At 40.5% G+C, this 19,270-nt stretch overlaps 2 protein-coding genes across 4 annotated transcripts in view; both read left to right on the forward strand.

The window, feature by feature from the left end:
• nbr1b (NBR1 autophagy cargo receptor b) overlaps positions 1-8,820 on the forward strand; it is a 65,968-nt gene extending 57,148 nt beyond the window's left edge. For 2 of the 3 annotated variants that reach the window (XM_056400702.1, XM_056400704.1), the window contains 3 exons: positions 2,096-2,171; positions 4,141-4,234; positions 5,366-8,820. In XM_056400702.1, coding sequence (XP_056256677.1) covers positions 2,096-2,171; positions 4,141-4,234; positions 5,366-5,539 — 344 coding nt within the window. In that variant the 3' untranslated portion in view covers positions 5,540-8,820. The remainder of the gene's footprint in view (positions 1-2,095; positions 2,172-4,140; positions 4,235-5,365) is intronic. The other variant, XM_056400703.1, reaches the window with a different exon arrangement.
• Positions 8,821-12,946: 4,126 nt separating this feature from the next.
• Positions 12,947-15,227, forward strand: LOC130185468 (cilia- and flagella- associated protein 210-like). Its single transcript, XM_056401945.1, has one exon. The coding sequence runs from the start codon at positions 12,949-12,951 to the stop codon at positions 14,398-14,400; it is 1,452 nt and encodes a 483-aa protein (XP_056257920.1). The 5' UTR covers positions 12,947-12,948; the 3' UTR covers positions 14,401-15,227.
• Positions 15,228-19,270: the final 4,043 nt, after the last annotated feature.

Genomic DNA, 19,270 nt, shown 5'->3' on the forward strand with positions numbered 1-19,270 from the left:
TGATCTGATATGATCACCTGAGCTGGGTGGGTGTGTTGTTCTTAGTCAGGTCCAGTCCAGTCAGGTGCATTGTTGGCGAATTGCTATCTTGAGGCAGCAGAAATCAGTTTCATTATTGACCAGCAAAAACCTGGTCTGAAGTCAGTTCACTGTTATTTTAAGAACACATCCTGACATAATTGTAAGGCTCTCTGCTGAGTTTTATGGAATGTGGATTGGTCCAAAAAGTCTATTTTGACATCTGCGTTAATATGTCAAATTTGCACATCTTAAGACATTGGTTGGTTGGCATCAACATACCAGCCCCTTAATGACAAAGGGGATATGTTGAGCTGTACAGTATGTATGCCTACATTGTGATCATGTTGGCTCTTGGAAGTATGTACATTTGGGCTAAGTACAGCGGCACGAAAAAGTAAGTGGACCCTTTGGAATTACCTCCATTTATGTATAAATTTGTCCTTAAATATGGACAGTTTTTGTACATATAGAAAACATCATTCAAACTATCACAGTGCAGGTTGGAAAAAGTATGTGACCCCTCGGCTAATGGCATCAACAGAAACTAACTGGAGTCAGGATTGATCAAACCTTGAGTCCAATCAATGAAACAAGATTGGAGATGTGGGTTAGAGACACTTTGACTTAAAAACAAGACTAAGACATTTAGAATTTGCTGTTCACAACAAACATCAGATGATGTGAACCAGGCCTCACAAAAAATGTGAAAGGGTCACAGAGTCATCTTAAAAAGTTTAGATCTTCATAAGTCCATAGTCACACAAACTGTCTATAAATGGAGATGATTTAGTTCTGTTGGTATTCTGTCTAGAAGTGGACTTCCAGCTGAGATGACTCCAACAGCACAAAACAGATGATCAGAAACATTAACAAAGAACCTCAGTGTTACAGCTAAAGGCTTAAAGGAATCATTAGAGCTGGTTAACATCATGGTGCATAGTTCCATGGGGCATGGTGTCCTGCCACAGACACCACGGAGGAAGCTCTCCAAAAAACATTGTTGCACTCCTGAAGGTTGTCAAAGAGCACCTTTACAGTCCTCAATGGTACTGGGAAAATGTTTTATGGATTGATGAAACTAAGGTTGAATTGTTGGGGAAACACATGCAGCTCTATGTGTGGTGTAAAGTGCACTGCATTCTACATCCCAGCATCATCATCCCAAAGGTGAAGCAGGGTGGAGGGAGCATCATGATTTGGGGCTGATGGACAGCTCCACGTCATCAAGGGGAAAATTAATGAAAAAGTGCAAACCAAACATCCTGAGAATATGTCTGAGCTGAAGCAGTTCTTTAAAGAACAGCTACTGGAAGAGCTGGTTTGAGGTTATTAAATCCAATGGTTCACTTAATTTTTCCACAACCCCTGTAAATGTTTAATGGCTGTATTCAATAAAGACACGAAAGATGATAATTGTTTCATACATATACCATATATATATGGTATATGTATGAATATTATTATTAATAATGTCAATAATTCAAACCTCAATTCAGTTTGAGGTTGAATGGGGAAATGTTTCTTCTTTTGAAATGATGGTGGTAGCACCCAAATTTAAAACCCATAAAAAGCTGATGACATGTCATATTTGGTCCTCTAAACACATGCAAATTTGACATATTAACATAGATGTCAAAATAGACGTTTTGGACCAATCTGTGTTCCATAGAGTGCCGTGCAGAGCCATTACTGTGTTTACTTTCATTTGTTTACTGCACGTCGGCCTGTTTGGTGGGATCCTACTGTTGAGGTAGACTACATGCACGCTTTCATTTTGCACACAAGCAGATCCGTTTCTTATGTGGTGGTACTGTGGAATTTTTTTTTTGTACCACATCCATCATTATAGTAGCATTCTGCCAAGGTGCAGACGCCTGGCTTTTAAAGGGAATAGGAAATGTCCACTTGTCCAATGTACTCTAGAGAGTCTACAGAAACATTAGCAGCTATTTTTAGCTTCTTATTTATAGTGATACAGACACTTGTTGAGACATATAGACATGATTACAGACTGTATGTTTGTGGATGGATGTGTGATTGAGACTGGGATAATGTGATGTCTGTTGTGTCACAGCCTCTGGTCCCGAACATACTCAGACAGATGATACTGAAGCTACTGAGGACACAGAGGACAACCCTAAGGACCCCAGGTCTCTCTCTCTCTCTCTCACACACACACACACACACACACACACACACACACACACACACACACACACACACACACACACACACACACACACACACACACACACACACACACACACACACACACACACACAAACGCACACATGCAAACACGCACACATGCGCACACACAAACTATGTTACTATGGATAATGTATAATAATATATAACACAATATATTTTATAATAAAAGAAGTACTGTACATTTTAGCCTACGTCTGGTGTCATCCAGCATATGATAATGAAATCATCTCACTTGGTGTAAATGTAATTGTTGTAATCAAGATGTGTTGCACCAAGACCTGGTCATCTGCACATCTTTGCCTAATATTTAGTTCTAATAGCTTGATAATGGTTGAAATATTGTAGCTGGCGACCACTAAGATGCTAGCAATCCAGTACATGCTAGTGCTAGTCAGTCACAATAGCTCCCTGAGCTTCTTCCTGTTTTGTGTATAGTCATCACTGGCAAGATGGCTGGATATTGTTAAATGGCATTCATTTCAAGTTCACTGAATTTGAAGTTGTGTATATCTACTAATTGCACTAATGCCACTGGAGTTCGCTGTGATACTTGGCATTTTGAATGTGGCTGTGAGCAGGCCTTAACACTATATAAAAGAGCAGAGGTGGGAGTAAGTCACACATATGCAAGTCACAAGAAAGTCCCAAGATACTGTGGTGAGAATCAAGCAAGTTGAGTCACTGCTGTAAGTGCAAGAAATCTCTCAGATCAAGGAAGTCACAAGTCAAATTTTACGAAATCCTGATGATCGGCTCCAGTTACCAAATTTAATCATTTAAAGACAGAGGTCATGAAAAGTTTCATTTTACTTTCAACATTAACGAAAAGTGTTGCAGCAGCTTTAACCTTTAAATCTGACTGATATTTGACATTTTGTGGAAATGTAGAGTCCAGCTGTGTGACTGCAGCCACCAACTGCTATAATCATTATTATTAGTCTGATCATTATTATAATTACCTCCATCAAGGACGTTCTGTTTTCACCTCTGTCTGGTGATTCGTCTGCAAAAAGTACTGAACTGATCTGCACCAAACTTGGTGGAGGGATGGGGGAGGGGCCAGGGGTGCAGATCTGGTGGATCCAAAAAATGTTTTATTCCTTTTTTAATATGTAGGATTGTTTGGCCTTGGTGGAGATATGAGCTCTACTGAGCTGAACTCTTCTAATTATTACTATAACAATACATCTCTATGTGGAACTGGCAGTGTTATGTTCTCTTTCCTCCTGCAATCTTAATTTTAGTAATTCTGTGATTTAGCCCCTCCCTATGAGAGCTGGTTTTCAGCCATTGCACTAGAAATTACTCAATCATGTTTAAAAAAAATATTTTCCTTATCTGAAAAACATCTAGAAAATGTAAATATTTAATAACAAAGTCAAGTCCATTTAAATTTTCAGTCTCATGTCATGATACCAAGTCAAAGTCAAGTTGAGTCTTTTATCAGTTTTAGTCAAGCAAGTCTTAAGTCCTCAGATTTGTGTCTTAAGACTGACTTGAGTCAAGTCATGAGAGTCATGTGACATCCACCACCTCTGTGAAAGAGAAACAAATATCTAAAATGTTGATTCCATAAATGGGTTAATCCAAGGAATGAAGTCACCTGTTATCATTTACAAGCTCAAATTGGTTACTAATACTAATTCAGTTATTGTCTACAGCTGTGGTTCCGTTTTACAGTATAAGTTTATATATAACAAATTTGAATCCACAGTAATGACCACATGACCTCAACCCCAGCTTAGAAATGGGACACACAGCCAGTGCAACATGTCTGGGAGGTTATGATGGGGAAGATGTTTTACAGGCTTATTGGCCCCTGCAAGTGAAGTGGCCATTCAGGTTTTCTATTGAAATACCAAGGCTTTCACAGCAGATGTCACATTTTAGATGTTTGTCTCTCCTCAGGCACCCAGGTATCACCAGCGGCCTGGTGAAGGGAGCTCTGTCAGTAGCTGCTTCTGCTTACAAAGCCCTGTTCACTGGACAAGGCCCCACACAGGTCAGCAAGTAGTTTATCTAATAATCTTATTTCATAACTCATATTTTATATCTGTGTAGTCAAGGCATTTTTCTTAAAGTGCTCAGACCAGGGATGCACCTAAAACGTTTTTTTTGTCCATGATCCAAATCTGAGCCCTCTAATTTAAGGTATCTATGGATACCAAGGCCAATCTGTATTTTCCTCTTGCCATAGATTATGGATTTTGTCTGTTTATGACACATAGAAAGGACAGCTACAGGGCGACACTTTTAGGGGCACTTGTTTGGCAAATATTTCACTACTTTGAGTATGACAGAGCTGCTAATGGTAGCCTAACTCTGATCAATTAGATGGGGTGTACATACAGAACAAGTTTCCACATAACGGGAAGATAACTTCCCAAACTGTAGATGCCCTATGTTTTCTTTTAAAAATCTGTAATTCCAGAAAATAATTGCAGCATGGTTTGCTTCTGGCCTTGCAAGTAATACTGGAATACTACTGTAGCTATGTTAATTAACTGAATATGCTATCATTAATATCTAACATTGGAGAAAATAAGTTTAATCAATTTTTACATTTTTGCTCCTTAATTTTAAGCTTAACAACAGTTTTTCTTAACAAAGGATTTCAAGGACCCCCCCAACACACACACAAAAAAAAAGAAAAAAAAAGTAATCGCCTACTGGAAGATTAGCCTGGCTCGCTTCTTACTGTGGTTGCATCTCAGCATCTTGAGCGCTGCTCATAGCCAGTCCTACGAATAAACTGCAAAAATTTGTCAAATCAGCAGGTATATCTAACAAATATACTCATAATCCATAAAATTATTACTGGTACTACTACCGGTATAATTGAACATAAACCAAATGACAGTATCAAATAATGCAAAAAAATGTATAATTACATTCACAGGGTAGACTAGTCTTTCTCCCAGGGCAGCTGGGCTGCGACAGTGGGAAGTGTTGACATAGAATCTACGTCATGGCAAGCAACGCTGCTTAATGCCCCTTCGTTTAGATAGTTGCTGTTTGAAGTTGGGGCAAACAGTCAATTGTTAAATTGGTCTTTTCACATACAAGTGAGACATTTGTTTTCATATAATCAACAGCAGGTTTTATGGACTGATCAGATCTTGTTCCCATGCAGCCTCCAGTCGATGCATCAACCCAGGACACCATGATGGCCGTGTTGGTGGAGATGGGCTTTGGGGACCGGCTGCTGAACCAGCGGCTGCTGAAGAAACACAACTATAACCTGCTGGACGTGGTCAATGAGCTCGTTCAGATGACCGACAATGACTGGTACTCCACACACTACTGACACAAGAAATGAAGTCGTGAAGAAGGAAGAAAAAAAGAGACAGAGAAGAAGAATGGATGAAGAAAGAGGAGCACAGATGGGAAGAGAGACATTCATTTCTGCTTATCTACCTTTTTACTTTCAGTCCTTCTGCCCATCTCTCCTCTGACTGGTCCAATCTTCTCTATGACTGGGACCTCTGTTATCATGAATTAGACCATCAGATACCACCTGTCTGTGGTATTACTTTCAGTGTAGGTGCTTTCTTTGCTTATCAGTTTAAGAGTTGATGAAAGAGATATGTTTAGAACAAGAGGAGATTCACATCACAGTTCACTTTGTACCAGGACAGTTAAGTCTTACATTCCATGTTGAATTTATTGAATATTTTTGCTGGATACTAAACAGTGTTAAGTTCTGATATAGCCTACTTGCTTTTAATGAGACTTTCCTGGGTGATTGAGTGTTGGTGGTTTGGCTCTGATCTGTTCTGCTGCCCAGTCACACCCGAGGGTGACAAACTTTTCTGCATGTCCTACCAATGTCCTACTATCACTACTTGGAGGGCTCTACTGTATCTGGTGAGCTAATGACTTATCACATGACTTGTCACAACAGCTTCCCAAGCTAATGGGACATCAAATTTGCATGTTTAAGTTCACCACAGTTAAACGTGATGCAAAAGTTTTACCTGGGTTTAATTACAAGTGAATAAACTGACTACAGAATTTCCATTGAAATTAACTGTCACTGCAAAATGCTGGTGTGACTGAGCCTGAAGATTTTAGGCTTGGGTTTGGTCCAGGTTTGGTTATTTTTAAATTTAATGTAATTTCTTAAGAAATTTCTCTCTCTTTCTCTCTCTCACTGTGCCATCCTCTGCATTCATGCTTTCATGCATGTCAGATGTTTCAAGTAGATACACAATGCCCAAGAGTGTTGCCAATGCCTAGTAATAGCCAGACAAGCCAACAAAAGTAATAGTAGTAATAGCTCAAGTACACAAAAACATAGCTTTGGTTCTTTGGTCTGGGTCACAAAATTTGGCAATGGTAGTTGAGAGATATGGGTACCAGACAGGTTCAGGTCTCTGTTTGGGCCTGTGCAGAACTAATCTGATCATTCAGGTTAGGGTTAGTCAAAATGTTGATACATGACAACATAATATAAATCTGTCACCCTAACATTTATACCTAGGTATCTTTTCATTTTAATATGTCTCGTTTTATTAGGCAGTTTATTGTGGGCAGTGTGGCAAATCATTAGCAGAACTGTTTTGTGACAATATTAGATTTGTATGTGACTTGTGATAAATGTGATGAAGTCTCTTGATTTGTCATCACTGTATTAACCAAAAACAGACATTTCCATCTGGTGGTTTTATGTGTGACACTTCAGTTAATTATCAGTTATGAAAAACACTTTACATATGCCATGATAGGAGATATCATCCACCTTGCCCACACCTAATTACATTAAGTACACAAGCAAGTGTTTGAATAATGCCATTAGCATTGGAGTCACTTATCTACACATTCATGTTTGTACAAGGTGATTATCTATGTCCAAGTGTCTTAAATTTTGGCTGCATTTTTATGAATATTTATTTTGTTAGTTTGTTTTGTTTATTTTTGTCAGTATCACTGGAGAATATATACACAAGTTACTGTATTGTGTGTGTAACCAGCTGTAGATGAGTAGATGACCACTGAAAGCAGAAAAACATTCCCCTACATCTCTAAACGTAAAGTTACATGACACAGGGACCATTTATTCAACATAAAATGTAACTGTTTCCTACAATTGACCTTCACTTCTATCACGAATTGTTGTCTTGATGGTCAAACATCTTCCCTGATGTTGTTTGTTGTCCTGAAGATGCTAGTTGATTTTCTGTGTCCCCTGAACCCTGTGGTCAGACTGAAGGTCTCAGTGTGCTTCAATGAACTAGTTCGTTCAAGCCCTTTGAAACCTTTGCATATGTTGCTAATTGCAGTATTAATTGTGCATAATTATCACATTGTCCATTTTTTTAAGTCAGACTCTTCCATTGTGCCGTACGACAGGAGATCTCATCTGGTTTGGTTGATTTGAAACAAACACATTTGACTGCAGGCATGAAAACTCCGGCTAAACAACCACAGTCCAGTTTCAAGTGACCTCTGCTGTTCATTTGTCATGTGAAAGGAAAACACACCAACCACAGCAATTAAGAGTTTGATATGGGCTTTATGAGCTTTCAGCATGTAGCAAATAATTTGATAATCATGGTAACACATGCACTTCAACATGTGTGTTTGTGGATTTTCTGTGATTGAAGAAAATGGAAACCAGTTAAACAGAAATGCATGTCCATTCCTTTAAAAAGTTAAAAAATTAGGTGAAATCTAGAGGCTGTAATATTGTGGTAAATAGTGTTTCTTTTACATCATATTTCTACACGTTCATATTGATGATGATCCAATGAATTCTTAGTTTGAAGCATACAGAGGACTGAAGTTAAAAATGTTTCACTCACTGTCTTTCTCTTCTAAAATCACACAGAACACAGGTCTTTACAAAAGACTGCTTAAAGTGGCTGTTAAGTTGAGTTGGATGGGGAACATTTAGTGACTTCAAACAGCTCTGCTGGGTTGAATCCCTTCAGCAGAGCTCATTCGTGTACATATCATTTGTTCTGTGCTTCTTCGGAGTGGTGAGGCGAGGGAGCTGATGTTCTTCCTTTGGCACAGCACATTAAGAATATGTACAGTATGGTCTTTCCAAACTTTAACTGGAATCAAACAGTGTGTAACAATGTGAAATGTGTTTTTGTTTTTTTTCCTTTCCAAATGTGTGAATACAGAATCACCTATAGTTGGAAGCAATGACTGTCAGTTAACTTCATGAGTTAAAGTTAAGAATTGAGATTGCTTCAGGTGTTTTTTTTTTTCTTTGAATGCTTGAAGGCTGATTGGAAATGTAAAACTTTAGAGCTTTGGATGTTGTATTTTCAGGCTTATTGTGTGGTGGTTGAATTCGCTCTCCTGTATGTGTGTTAGTGTTATCTTTTGTAGGAAATGTTACCAGATTGATTGAATTGATTGTCTTGATTGATTGTCTTTTTGTTTGCACATGAGAGGACTTGAAGGATTTGTGGTTGGAGTTGAACAAATGGTTTAATAAAACAGCACTTGTTGTAGGATTATGATAAATTGTGTGCATACCTGATACCAGTATCAGATTTAGCACAGAGACGCTAACTGTGTATTTTTGTTTTGTCTGCAAATTCAAATAAAAACTGCTGTCTTTAGAAAACTATAGACACTAACTGCAATGAAATGAAGGAATACTTCAGTGTTTATATTCACACCATTTCCACTCATGTCTGTCCACTAAATATGAACCTACCATAGCCTTTAGCTTAGCTTAGCTTAGCATAAAGATTGGACATGGCAAAATAGCTAGTACAGATCTGTCCACAGGTAAGAAAATCCACCTCCCAGCAGCTCTACAGCTCAGTAGTAAGCAGAAGTCACTCTGTTGAACCAAGAAATAGCCCAGCACATACCCTGTGTAAAACAACAATAAGGTGTTTGTTCACTTGTTACAACCTTTTACACTGACTAAAGCTCACAAATGCACGTTATATCATTTGTTTAGAGGTGTTTGTAGATGGTTTTTGTTTCCTTCAGACAGAGCCAGGGTAGCTGCATTTCCAGTATTTGGGCTAAGCTAAGCTTACTGGCTACTGGCTGTCAAAAAACGTCCTTTGTAACCAATGTAAGATGTGAAAGTTGAAAGAGAATTCATTAGGACTGCAGTACTACAACAATCCAACTGCATGTACTCTAGGCTTTGTTTTTTACACCAACTTTATTTAAAGGGGACCCCAGAACCATTTCTTGCTACGTATATGCGGACTATGCAGATGCATAGAGCCCCCGCAGCCACTAGGGGGCCCCAAGCTGCAAGTTCAGCCTTAATACATTTGGGGAGAATTTAAATTATCTGTCTTTATTTGTAGCCAGCCAAGCCCCATCATGTGTTTAGTGAAGCACTTATAATTTCAAAAATTAAATCTAGGATATAAACAAAACTAAGCTGCATTGACAGGGAAGCTGTGGCTTGTGTTTGTGGAGTAATCAAGTCAAAGTCATCATTACCCTGTCACACAATGAGTGATGTCTGCCGACAGCTATGATGGGCTGGGATGGGAATTTTAGTTTAAAATGTTAAAAAAAATGAACTAACACTATCAATAGTATGTGAAGGAGTAACAGATGGTGTCATGACCAAGACCTCCAGCAATTATATTTCAGAGATATCTACTGAAATGAGCATGCTAACCAGCTAGCTTTGTCCCAGGTATTGTTGTAATACTACTTTATGATACTGCTGGAGACAGCTCCGGTTTGATGCCGAGAAAATTTTGTCATCTGCTTGATCACAACTACAGCAAAAAGTATCTTGAGTGCAGATGACAAACACTTTAAGTGGCATAAATGTATGATTGATGATGTTGACAGACAGCGATTTCGTAGAATTTAGCCTGTTCCTGGGCTGTTGACCAGCTACATGCGTCAGTAACTTTTTTACAAGTTAGACAAAGAGACTGTTTGATCCATAACCAGCAGGTTCAGGATCCACTGCCTAATAATGTATTTATTTGAGCATATTCATATCTATCCCTAATATTTATTATACACACAAAACAGACCAAACATGTTTGAATATAAAGAACTTGTATGATCTAAACTAACTGTCCTATCACATGTTTGTCTGTATCAGACCAGAATTCCAATCCAGTAGTTCCCAGTGATGGACCAGCACCTGCCTTTTCTTCTGCACCTGGCCTCATCAATCATCAACAACCACATTACAGTAACACCTTGGAGTATTATCCCTGCACAGAACACATATTGTCTATACTGTGATCTTTTGCACATCCTGCTCAGCAGGGATTTTGTCAACACTTTTGTACAGTTTTTTTCATAGTTTTATTTTTGAATATGTGCATCTATGTCAGTGGCGGCTGCTGGTCTTATAAGGAGGGGAAGCTCATTTTCGGCCTATATCATAAAATGTGTCCGTTTATTTATATGTTAATTCGCAGAGTGACAGAAGAAAGTCGCCAAACACAACACTAGTCGTTTTTAACAAAGACAAAGTCGCTGAGGATCAGTAACGTTTCCAGATCAACTCCGAACAACGGAATTAAAAACTTGAAATCCGCTGTCAATCAAAAAGGGACTCAGCCTCAGACAGATCATCCAATCATCATGCAGAAGCCGAGCGTCCGGGCCAGCCCACTGTCCCATAGACCCCCAGAGACGCTGAGCGTCTGATGGGCAGGACAAAGCCCAGCATTTATCCAATGACCGTCTAGTTTCGCTGCAGTGGAACAACCCACTCTCTGCTTCCCCGTTGAAGTCAGGAGACGCTCGGCGTCTACACTGTGTAAAGCTCTGTGGTGCTGCGGGGATGAATGGGAACAAGTCGTGTTGGTTACCTGTGATAAGGAGCTGATTCTGAACAAGAGATGAACGTGTTCTAGCGCATATTTAGTCAATAAAATGTACACACCTGTGAACTGATTCACCTGGCAGCCTAAAGATGCTCTTTAATTTAATAGTTTTATCATATATTATTATCATCTCCAAATAAGATGTTTTACCACTCCCCTTTTAATATGTAATGCAGTAACACATTTACTGTACTACTACTACTTTTATTGTATTGGCTATCAGTTAAAAAAAACATAACGATACCGATAATCGGAAAATGCTGAATATAACCACCAATAATCAGACAGGCCGATAATCGGTCAGTTCCTAGTATTTATATTGATTTTCTTGATAATAACAAATGTTGTTTTCCCAAGCTAACTGCATCATTTTTTTCCGAAATCTCCAGATAGCAAACTTTGTTTCAGACTGGTCCGTAATTATTTAAGGATCATGGATTAGGGTTTGTTTTTTTAAGCAAAGGTCTTAAAGCTACTTGGAACAGTGCCAGAAGTGAGTGATAAGTTATTAATGTTCAGCACTGAAGGTCCCAAGATTGGCCAAAGGTCTTTTTAGAGAGCTCAGCTGGTAGAGGGATCTTAGACAGTGCTTCAAGAGACAGTCTCAAAATTTGTTAAAGAAGTAAACAGGGATTCAATGTAATGCTCTGCTGGTTCTGTAGAAGCTAGAGTCTATTTTATTACTGAAAATTTCTAGAAAGTCATGGGCTGTAAAGGGCGAGCAGTTAAGAGACGGCTGCTGCTGAGTGAGTTTAGCTACAGTGTCAAAAAGAAATCTATGATTGTGTTTATTGTTACTGATTAACTGAACAATTACAAAAAGAGTTAACCAGTTATGTACAGCATTTAATTCGAATCCATAAAGTTATCTTTCAACAGGTGAAAGGAGAGGAGAGGGAGGCTGCCAGCTGCAGAGGATATGCTCATGAGAGTGGGTATATGTTAAGGTGTTCAAAAGAAAGTGGGACCAACCCAGGCGTGAAGGAGTCTTAGCAAACCCAACAGATCTGGGTGACGGTAAGAAAGTTTGGGTCCACATCAACCACTGCTGCAGAGCAGACAACCCAGAAAAAACACTTGAAGCAAGAGCAGTGTGTGGGTACATCAGCTCTACACCATGTTTCTGATAAGATTATGATATCATTATTATTTATACTATTTACAAAATGAAAGGGTTTTACTCTACTCAGACCAAAGACTGAGGAGTAAAGACTTTTATGACAAGAGCTTATTTTAAAGGAACTCATTGAAATTCTCAGCAGAAGATGAAATAAAACAAAACAAACACAGAAACAAGTTTTACACAGGTGACCTTGAAGAACCTATTAGAGATTTGAAGAAGTTCTTTCAAAGCGTTACCTAGATATTGCGTTCACAAAGACAAAACAGTGTTTTGTGGCCTCACCTTTTGCTTGACCTTTGACTTTTGACTGCCGACATCTAATCAGTGCATCCTTAAGTCCTACTGAGATATCATGTTCATGAGAATAGGAAAGACGGATGGACAGGTGGACGGACGGAAAGACAGAGAGATGAACCCCCGGCTCCGACTGTCGTAATGATGTTTGAAAAAAAAAAAACAAATAACGACCAAGATCAGTCAACAGAATGTGATGATGTCACAGAATCATAAAAAAAACGAAGAACAAGATCAAAGGCAGCAGAATGTGATGATGTCATCACCATAAATAAATAACTAAATATTCCACCATCAAAGGCAGCAGAATGTGATGATGTCATCAGGTTGCTTTGATGTTGGGTTTGAGGGAATAATAATTAAGACCTACGGGGCTGGGCAGAGATACAGGCAGTCTTACTTAGTCGTCTTAGTCGTGAACTCAGGCAAAACAGTTGACAGAGACATCAAATCTCACACAACTCTAAATAAGACAAAAACCAACCAATAGAGATGGCTACAGCAAACATGGCCAATTTATTCAAGGCTGAATGGGCCAGAATTCAGTCTCCCCAAAGAAATCAGCTCAGCGAAGCCAAAATGAACATCAGGCAGCCAGCGAGAGACAGATGTGGCACTAACCAGAACAGCTACCTCAATAGATTCAACAGTACAGTCTTAAGGACACTTGTAGAGAAGGAGAATCGGGTACTGACTGAACTGAAGATAAGACAGCAACAACTGGCTGAAAATGAAAAGAGGAAGTATGAAGCAATGGTGCAGTATAGACAGGCAGAAGATCTGAGAAGGGAGCAGGAGAAGATATGCAAGAGAAAGCTAAAAACCCAAGCTTTGACAGAATATCAGGTGAAGCAAATGAAAGAAAGAGAACTGCTGAAAGAAAAGGAGAGACAACAAGACAAGAGAGACGCAGAATTACTCCGCAAGATCGATGAACTACATGCACAAGAGGTTAGACGAGAAGTGGAAAAAAAAGCTGAGTCAAAGAAAATTAACCTCAAAAACAAACTGGAGGATATTGACAGAGCACAGCTCAAGAGAGAGGAATGTAGAATGGAGGAGCAGAAACTTGAGCTTCTACAGAAACAAATACTGTTACAACGAAAACCTGAACAGACAGAAAGCTCAAAGAGGTTTGAGGCACAAAAGGAGATGGTTAGAGACAAACTGGCAGCCACAAAGAAGGAGCAGGCTGCTACTACAGCTCTGCTGGAGGAGAAGAGGTTTGCAAAGGAAGTAGCTAAGAGAGAGGCTGAACTGGCAAAACAGCAGAAGGAAAAGGAGAAGAAGAGGTCTGCTGCCCTTCAGTCTGTCTCTGACCACAGACAGAACGTGATTCTGAAGAAAGAGCAGAAGGCAAACACAGAGCAACATAGTAACTTGAACTTGCTTCAGGCAAATAAAGAGGCTGACATGTCGTTCATAACAAGTGAAAAACTGAAGGCTCAGAAGATCAAAGAGGACAGAATCAAATTGGACAAAGCCAATTTGTCCCTGGCAGCTAAAAAACTTGCTCGTCTTGAGCTGCTGAAAAAAGAGGAACGGGACTCTGCAGTGAGGAATGCAGAACCGACTGCTCAGACGAAGCACCTCCAGCAGTATGTTCACCATGACCTTCACAAGGCAGCAGAAAATCTGTGGTGTCAGGAACAGCACAAGTTTCCAATCAGCTCTAAAGAGCCCAGTAAAGTTGACCTGAGGCCAACTTGCCTCCCACCCATTTCCAAAACAGCTAAAGCTACCTCAGCTGCACGGGATTCAACTAGTCAATGGTTTGGTCTTCGTTTTAGCACAGAAGGCTCCAGTTACCGCTCTGCTGATACCGGGGAGCCACTGCCCAGATTATCCAGGCCTAAACCAAGACACAAGAACCCGGAGCTCAGATATAGAGAGACCACAATTGTCGACCTGGAGCAGACCTGCCTCTCCTCTGTATGTACCGTCTGTAAGCTCCAGTGAGTCTCTGCAGCACCATCAAACACCCGCTTCCCACCCATGTGTAATACTGTCATGCAGAGGCCCAAAAACAAATGATCTGGACCAGCCTAACCCCCCCCCCCCCCCCCTTTAGCTTCCTTACCCTCTAACATTTCCCTTCTCTTTCTCTTTTATTCCTTTTATTATTTCTTACTTCTCACAATTCTTATTTCCCGTATTCCTTTCTGTTAGAAGTCCACATGTGTGGGTTTACTCTGGGTGCTCCGGTTTGCTCCCAAAAATCATCTAACTTTCATTTCTTTTTAATCACCAAATTTCAATAAACTGTCAATTCACAATCAATTAAACTTTAAATTCATAAAAAAAAAAAACATCTTTCAAGAGATGCTCATCATACATTTTTCACAGATTACAGAATGAATGGATTTTTCTGGAAGGTATGCACAATACTTTAATAATACAATAAGGGTCCATGCTTGAAGTCTGATTCTTCTTCAGTTCCTCAAGTCGTATATGAAAAATGCCAGTTTAGGAGGTATTGCCTAATTTCGTTGTACTACTTGTACTACTGTGCAAATGTATGATGACGTTTGTGAGCTTGTTCTCCATTTTTATTTTATTGTCATTTTGAATAAAGAAACCTGTTGACCTGTGATGACTCTTGACTGGTAGAAAGAGTTGATTTATCATGAACTTTTACCTTACTGTTGGCTCTTTTGTCCCGTCAATAACAGCACTAAACTATCAAATGTAAAAATCCCTCAAGTATATTTACTGCTCTCTGTCTTGACAAGGCTACATAAATAAAAATAAATAAACAGATAAATAAGCGATACTATAAGCCGTTATACTCAATCAGCAGGTGCTTTAACAATGATGATAGTCATTAGCCTTTATATAAAGAGCAACTTCAAAAGGACAGTATTTTCCATGGTGCTTCTCAGTAATCTGCTCACAACAAAGGCCTGTATTATAATTATTATTAATAATTATCAAATGAAAAACATTTCACTTTTCAAATTGCTTTCTTTTGAATAAATTCGACTTTTTTTATTCATGCCTGCTGTCCGTTGGCATTATGGGTAACATGGATTTCAGGCCAAAACGAGCAAATATGAATTCTTTCAGTGATTCATGTGATTTAATGCTACAGCACAAAGGATTTACATTACCTTATTTGCACTTAGTGAGTAGACCTAGCAAATAGTCTTTACACAGAGGACTCCTACTGCACTGAAGCATGCATGTCCCTCACTGTAAGTTGCTTTGGATAAAAGCATCTGACAAATTAATAAATGTAACTGTAATGTTCCTTCTGTATTATGCCAAGCTGCAACAATATTTGGTAAAGCTTTAACTTCTTTGTGGTTTATGTAGTTTCTCCATGGTTTGGTTTTTATCGTCAACATTTTGTAATACAGGCTAAAGTAAGTCAAACAGTCTTCATTCAACCCATTTGACTAGTCAAAGCACAGCAAGTTTTATTCTATATATATACAGTATATATGGTTAAAAAGGCTGTGTCTGTGCTTGGCAGGAGTCTGGACTAACTCAGGACTGTTGTGGAGAGATGCATGCAATGTAAGATGGAGGCCTTAGACCAGGGGTCTCAACATCCCTACATTGACGTAAAAAATTTAATGCAATTTGGCCCTTCAAGTTTATTTTTATTTATTTGTTTTCCACAATAAAGACAATAATTTTGCGTGCAATTTAAATTATAAAAACAATTCTAATAAAAAAAAAAATCCAAAATGATCTCAAGGGAAGTGCTGATGACGAGAAGCGCAGAAGAACAAGAAAAGTTAGTAGTAGAAGAAGATGTCGCTCTCCAAACGTAAAAGAAAAGTGGATGACGAACACAGACAATTTCAAGAAAGATGGACATTGGATTATTTTTTTGTTGAGTTCAGTGGAAATGCCATCTGCTTCATATGTAAAGAGAAACTTGCCGCTCTTAAGGAATATAATATCAAGCGACATTATGCGAGTAAACACATAGAGCATTATGATAACTACAGGGGAGATGACAGGAAAAAGCGAGCCGAGCAGCTACAAAGAGGACAGCTATCCCAGCAAGAACTTTTCCACAAAGCTGGTAAGGACGCGGATGCTGCAGTAGAAGCAAGTTACGCGTCAGTGAATTAATCGCCAAGGCGGGAAAGCCATTCACCAAGGGGCAGTTTCTGAAGGACTGCATGCTACGAGATGCTGATATTCTGTGTCCCGAAAAGAAAAGCCTGTTTAACAACCTTTCCCTGTCGGCAAACACTGTGGCAGAGCAGATTAACGGACTTTCAGGTAATATCTATGAACAGTTACGGGACAAAGCTCGAAGTTTCACTGCATCGGTGGCACTTGATGAAAGTACTGATGCAACTGACAATGCTCAGCTTGCAATTTTCATCAGGGGTGTGGATGACAGATTTGAGGTGACAGAAGAGTTGCTGAGTTTGTGTCCGATGCATGGCCATACTACAGCGAAAGATACATTTCAGCAACTGTGTGAAGCAATGGAGCGGCTTGGAACAGACTGGTGGGCATTACAACCGATGGTCTGTTAGCGCTGGTTCAGAGAAAGTTAGCGGAGGAAAACTCAGACCCAGACCTCTGCACTGCATTATACATCAGCAGACGCTGTGCAGCAAATGCTTGAAATTTGAACTTGTCATGTCTGTTGTCCTGAAATGTGTAAATTACATCAGGTCCAGAGGATTACAGCACCACCAGTTCCGGGCTTTTTTGGAAGAAATCGAAGCATCGTATGGCGATGTACTGTATTTTACTGAGGTGCGCTGGCTCAGCAGGGGAAACGTGTTGAGGAGATTTTTTGAGTTAAGAGCTGAAGTGAAGCGATTCATGGACGATGGCAAACTGAATGTTCCTGAACTAGATGATCAAAAATGGATAATGGATTTGGCATTACTTGTGGATATAACACAACAACTAAACATCCTGAAGTTAAAGCTGCAGGATCCTAGTCAGCTCATCACAACAGCCTATGAGAGCGTGAAAGCCTTCTCCATAAAACTGAGACTGTGGAAAATTCAGCTGTCTGCAAAAAACCTCTGCCATTTTGCTGCATGCAGATCTTTGGCGGAAGAGGGAACTTCTTTGGTCAACCTGTCTCGGGCTGTGAGGCAGCCCTTGCACTTGGTAATCTCAAATAAGGCAGAAGCCGTGTATTTGATCATGCCATCAGATTTCGCACTCTGGCTGCTGAGAGTCAGTGGAACGACGAGGCACTTGCAGACACTTTTTTTCCTGAGTCTCTCTGAAGATATGAAGGACAGACTTACTATGGTTGATCTTCCTACAAGTTTTGAGGGTCTTGTCGAACTTGCTATTAAGATTGACAACCGGATGCAGGAACGAGAGCAGCTCAGTGGAGCTACTGGCCTTGACGGTGACAGAACAGCTCTAGGACACCCCCTGTGGTCAGAACTCCATTAACCGATTTTCCGGCCTGCCCTGGATCTGCGCCTTTTAGCCCCAAGGAGGAACCTATGCAGCTTGGTTGTACCCGTCTGAACCAACAGGAACGCCAGCGCCGCCAACGTGAGGGACTGTGCCTCTACTGTGGGGAGATGGGGCACTTCCTGGCTCAGTGCCCGGTAAAAGGCCAGGCTCGCCAGTAACCGGAGGCCTACTGGTGAGCCACACCGTGACTGCCTCTACACCAGCACGCTCCTTGACCCCTGTTCAGCTCATCGCTTCTCCCAAGAATTCCCTGGCTCTTACAGCCCTCATTGACTCCGGGGCAGATGAGAGCTTCATGGATCTGAACCTGGCCCACCAGCTGAATCTACAACTCCACCCTCTGTCCAAGCCACGCCGGGCCAGCGCTCTCGATGGCCACCTGCTCAGCTGGGTCACAGACCAGACTCCTCCTCTGTCTCTGTTGATGTCAGCCACAATGAGACCATTTCATTTTTTATTATTAAGTCTCCTCAATACTCCCTTATCCTGGGTTATCCCTGGCTGTGTAAACACAACTCTCTGATGAACTGGGCTACTGGGAGAGTGTTACGGTGGAGTCCTACTTGTCAGTCTTCCTGTTTGTCTCCTCTGTCGGTTTCCCCGCCTGCTGATTCCTCTTCTGAGTTTCCAGACCTGTTCAGGATGCCTGAAGTCTACCTAGACCTGAAGGATGTCTTTAATAAGGTTCGTGCCACGTCATTGCCACCACATCGCCCATACGACTGCGCCATAGAGCTCCTCCCTGGTGCAGCTCCACCCAAGGGTCGTCTGTACTCCCTCTCCAGTCTTGAGAGAAAGGCCATGGATGACTACATCCACGGAGCGCTGTCTGCGGGGATCATCCGTCCTTCCTCTTCCCCTGCAGGAGCTGGGTTCTTCTTTGTGGAAAGAAGGATGAGACCCTTCGTCCTTGTATTGATTATCGTGGCCTGAACGACATCACAGTGAAGAACCGTTACCCACTTCCTCTCCTGTCCAACTCATCCGTATTTGTGAAGGGGACGAGTGGAAAACCACGTTCAACACACCCAGTGGTCATTATGAGTATTTGGTGATGCCATTTGGACTTACAAAAGCCCCAGCTTTTTTTCAGTCAATGGTAAATGATGTCTTCAGAGATATGCTGAATGTCTGTGTATTTGTTTATCTTGATGACATTCTGATCTTTTCCCAGTCCGAAGAGGAACATGTGGGTCATGTCCGTTGGGTGTTGCAGCAGCTGCTCCAGCATCAGTTGTTTGTGAAGGCAGAGAAGTGTGATTTTCACCAGACCACAGTGTCATTCCTCAGGCTCATGATTTCACCAGGACTGATCCAGATGGACCCAGAAAAGGTCAAGGCTGTTTTAAACTGGCCTGTCCCCACCGACCGGAAACAGCTCCAACGCTTTCTGGGTTTTGCCAACTTTTAT

The sequence above is a fragment of the Seriola aureovittata genome, chromosome 17, assembly GCF_021018895.1.
Source record: "Seriola aureovittata isolate HTS-2021-v1 ecotype China chromosome 17, ASM2101889v1, whole genome shotgun sequence".
Classification (NCBI taxonomy): Eukaryota; Metazoa; Chordata; class Actinopteri; order Carangiformes; family Carangidae; genus Seriola; species Seriola aureovittata.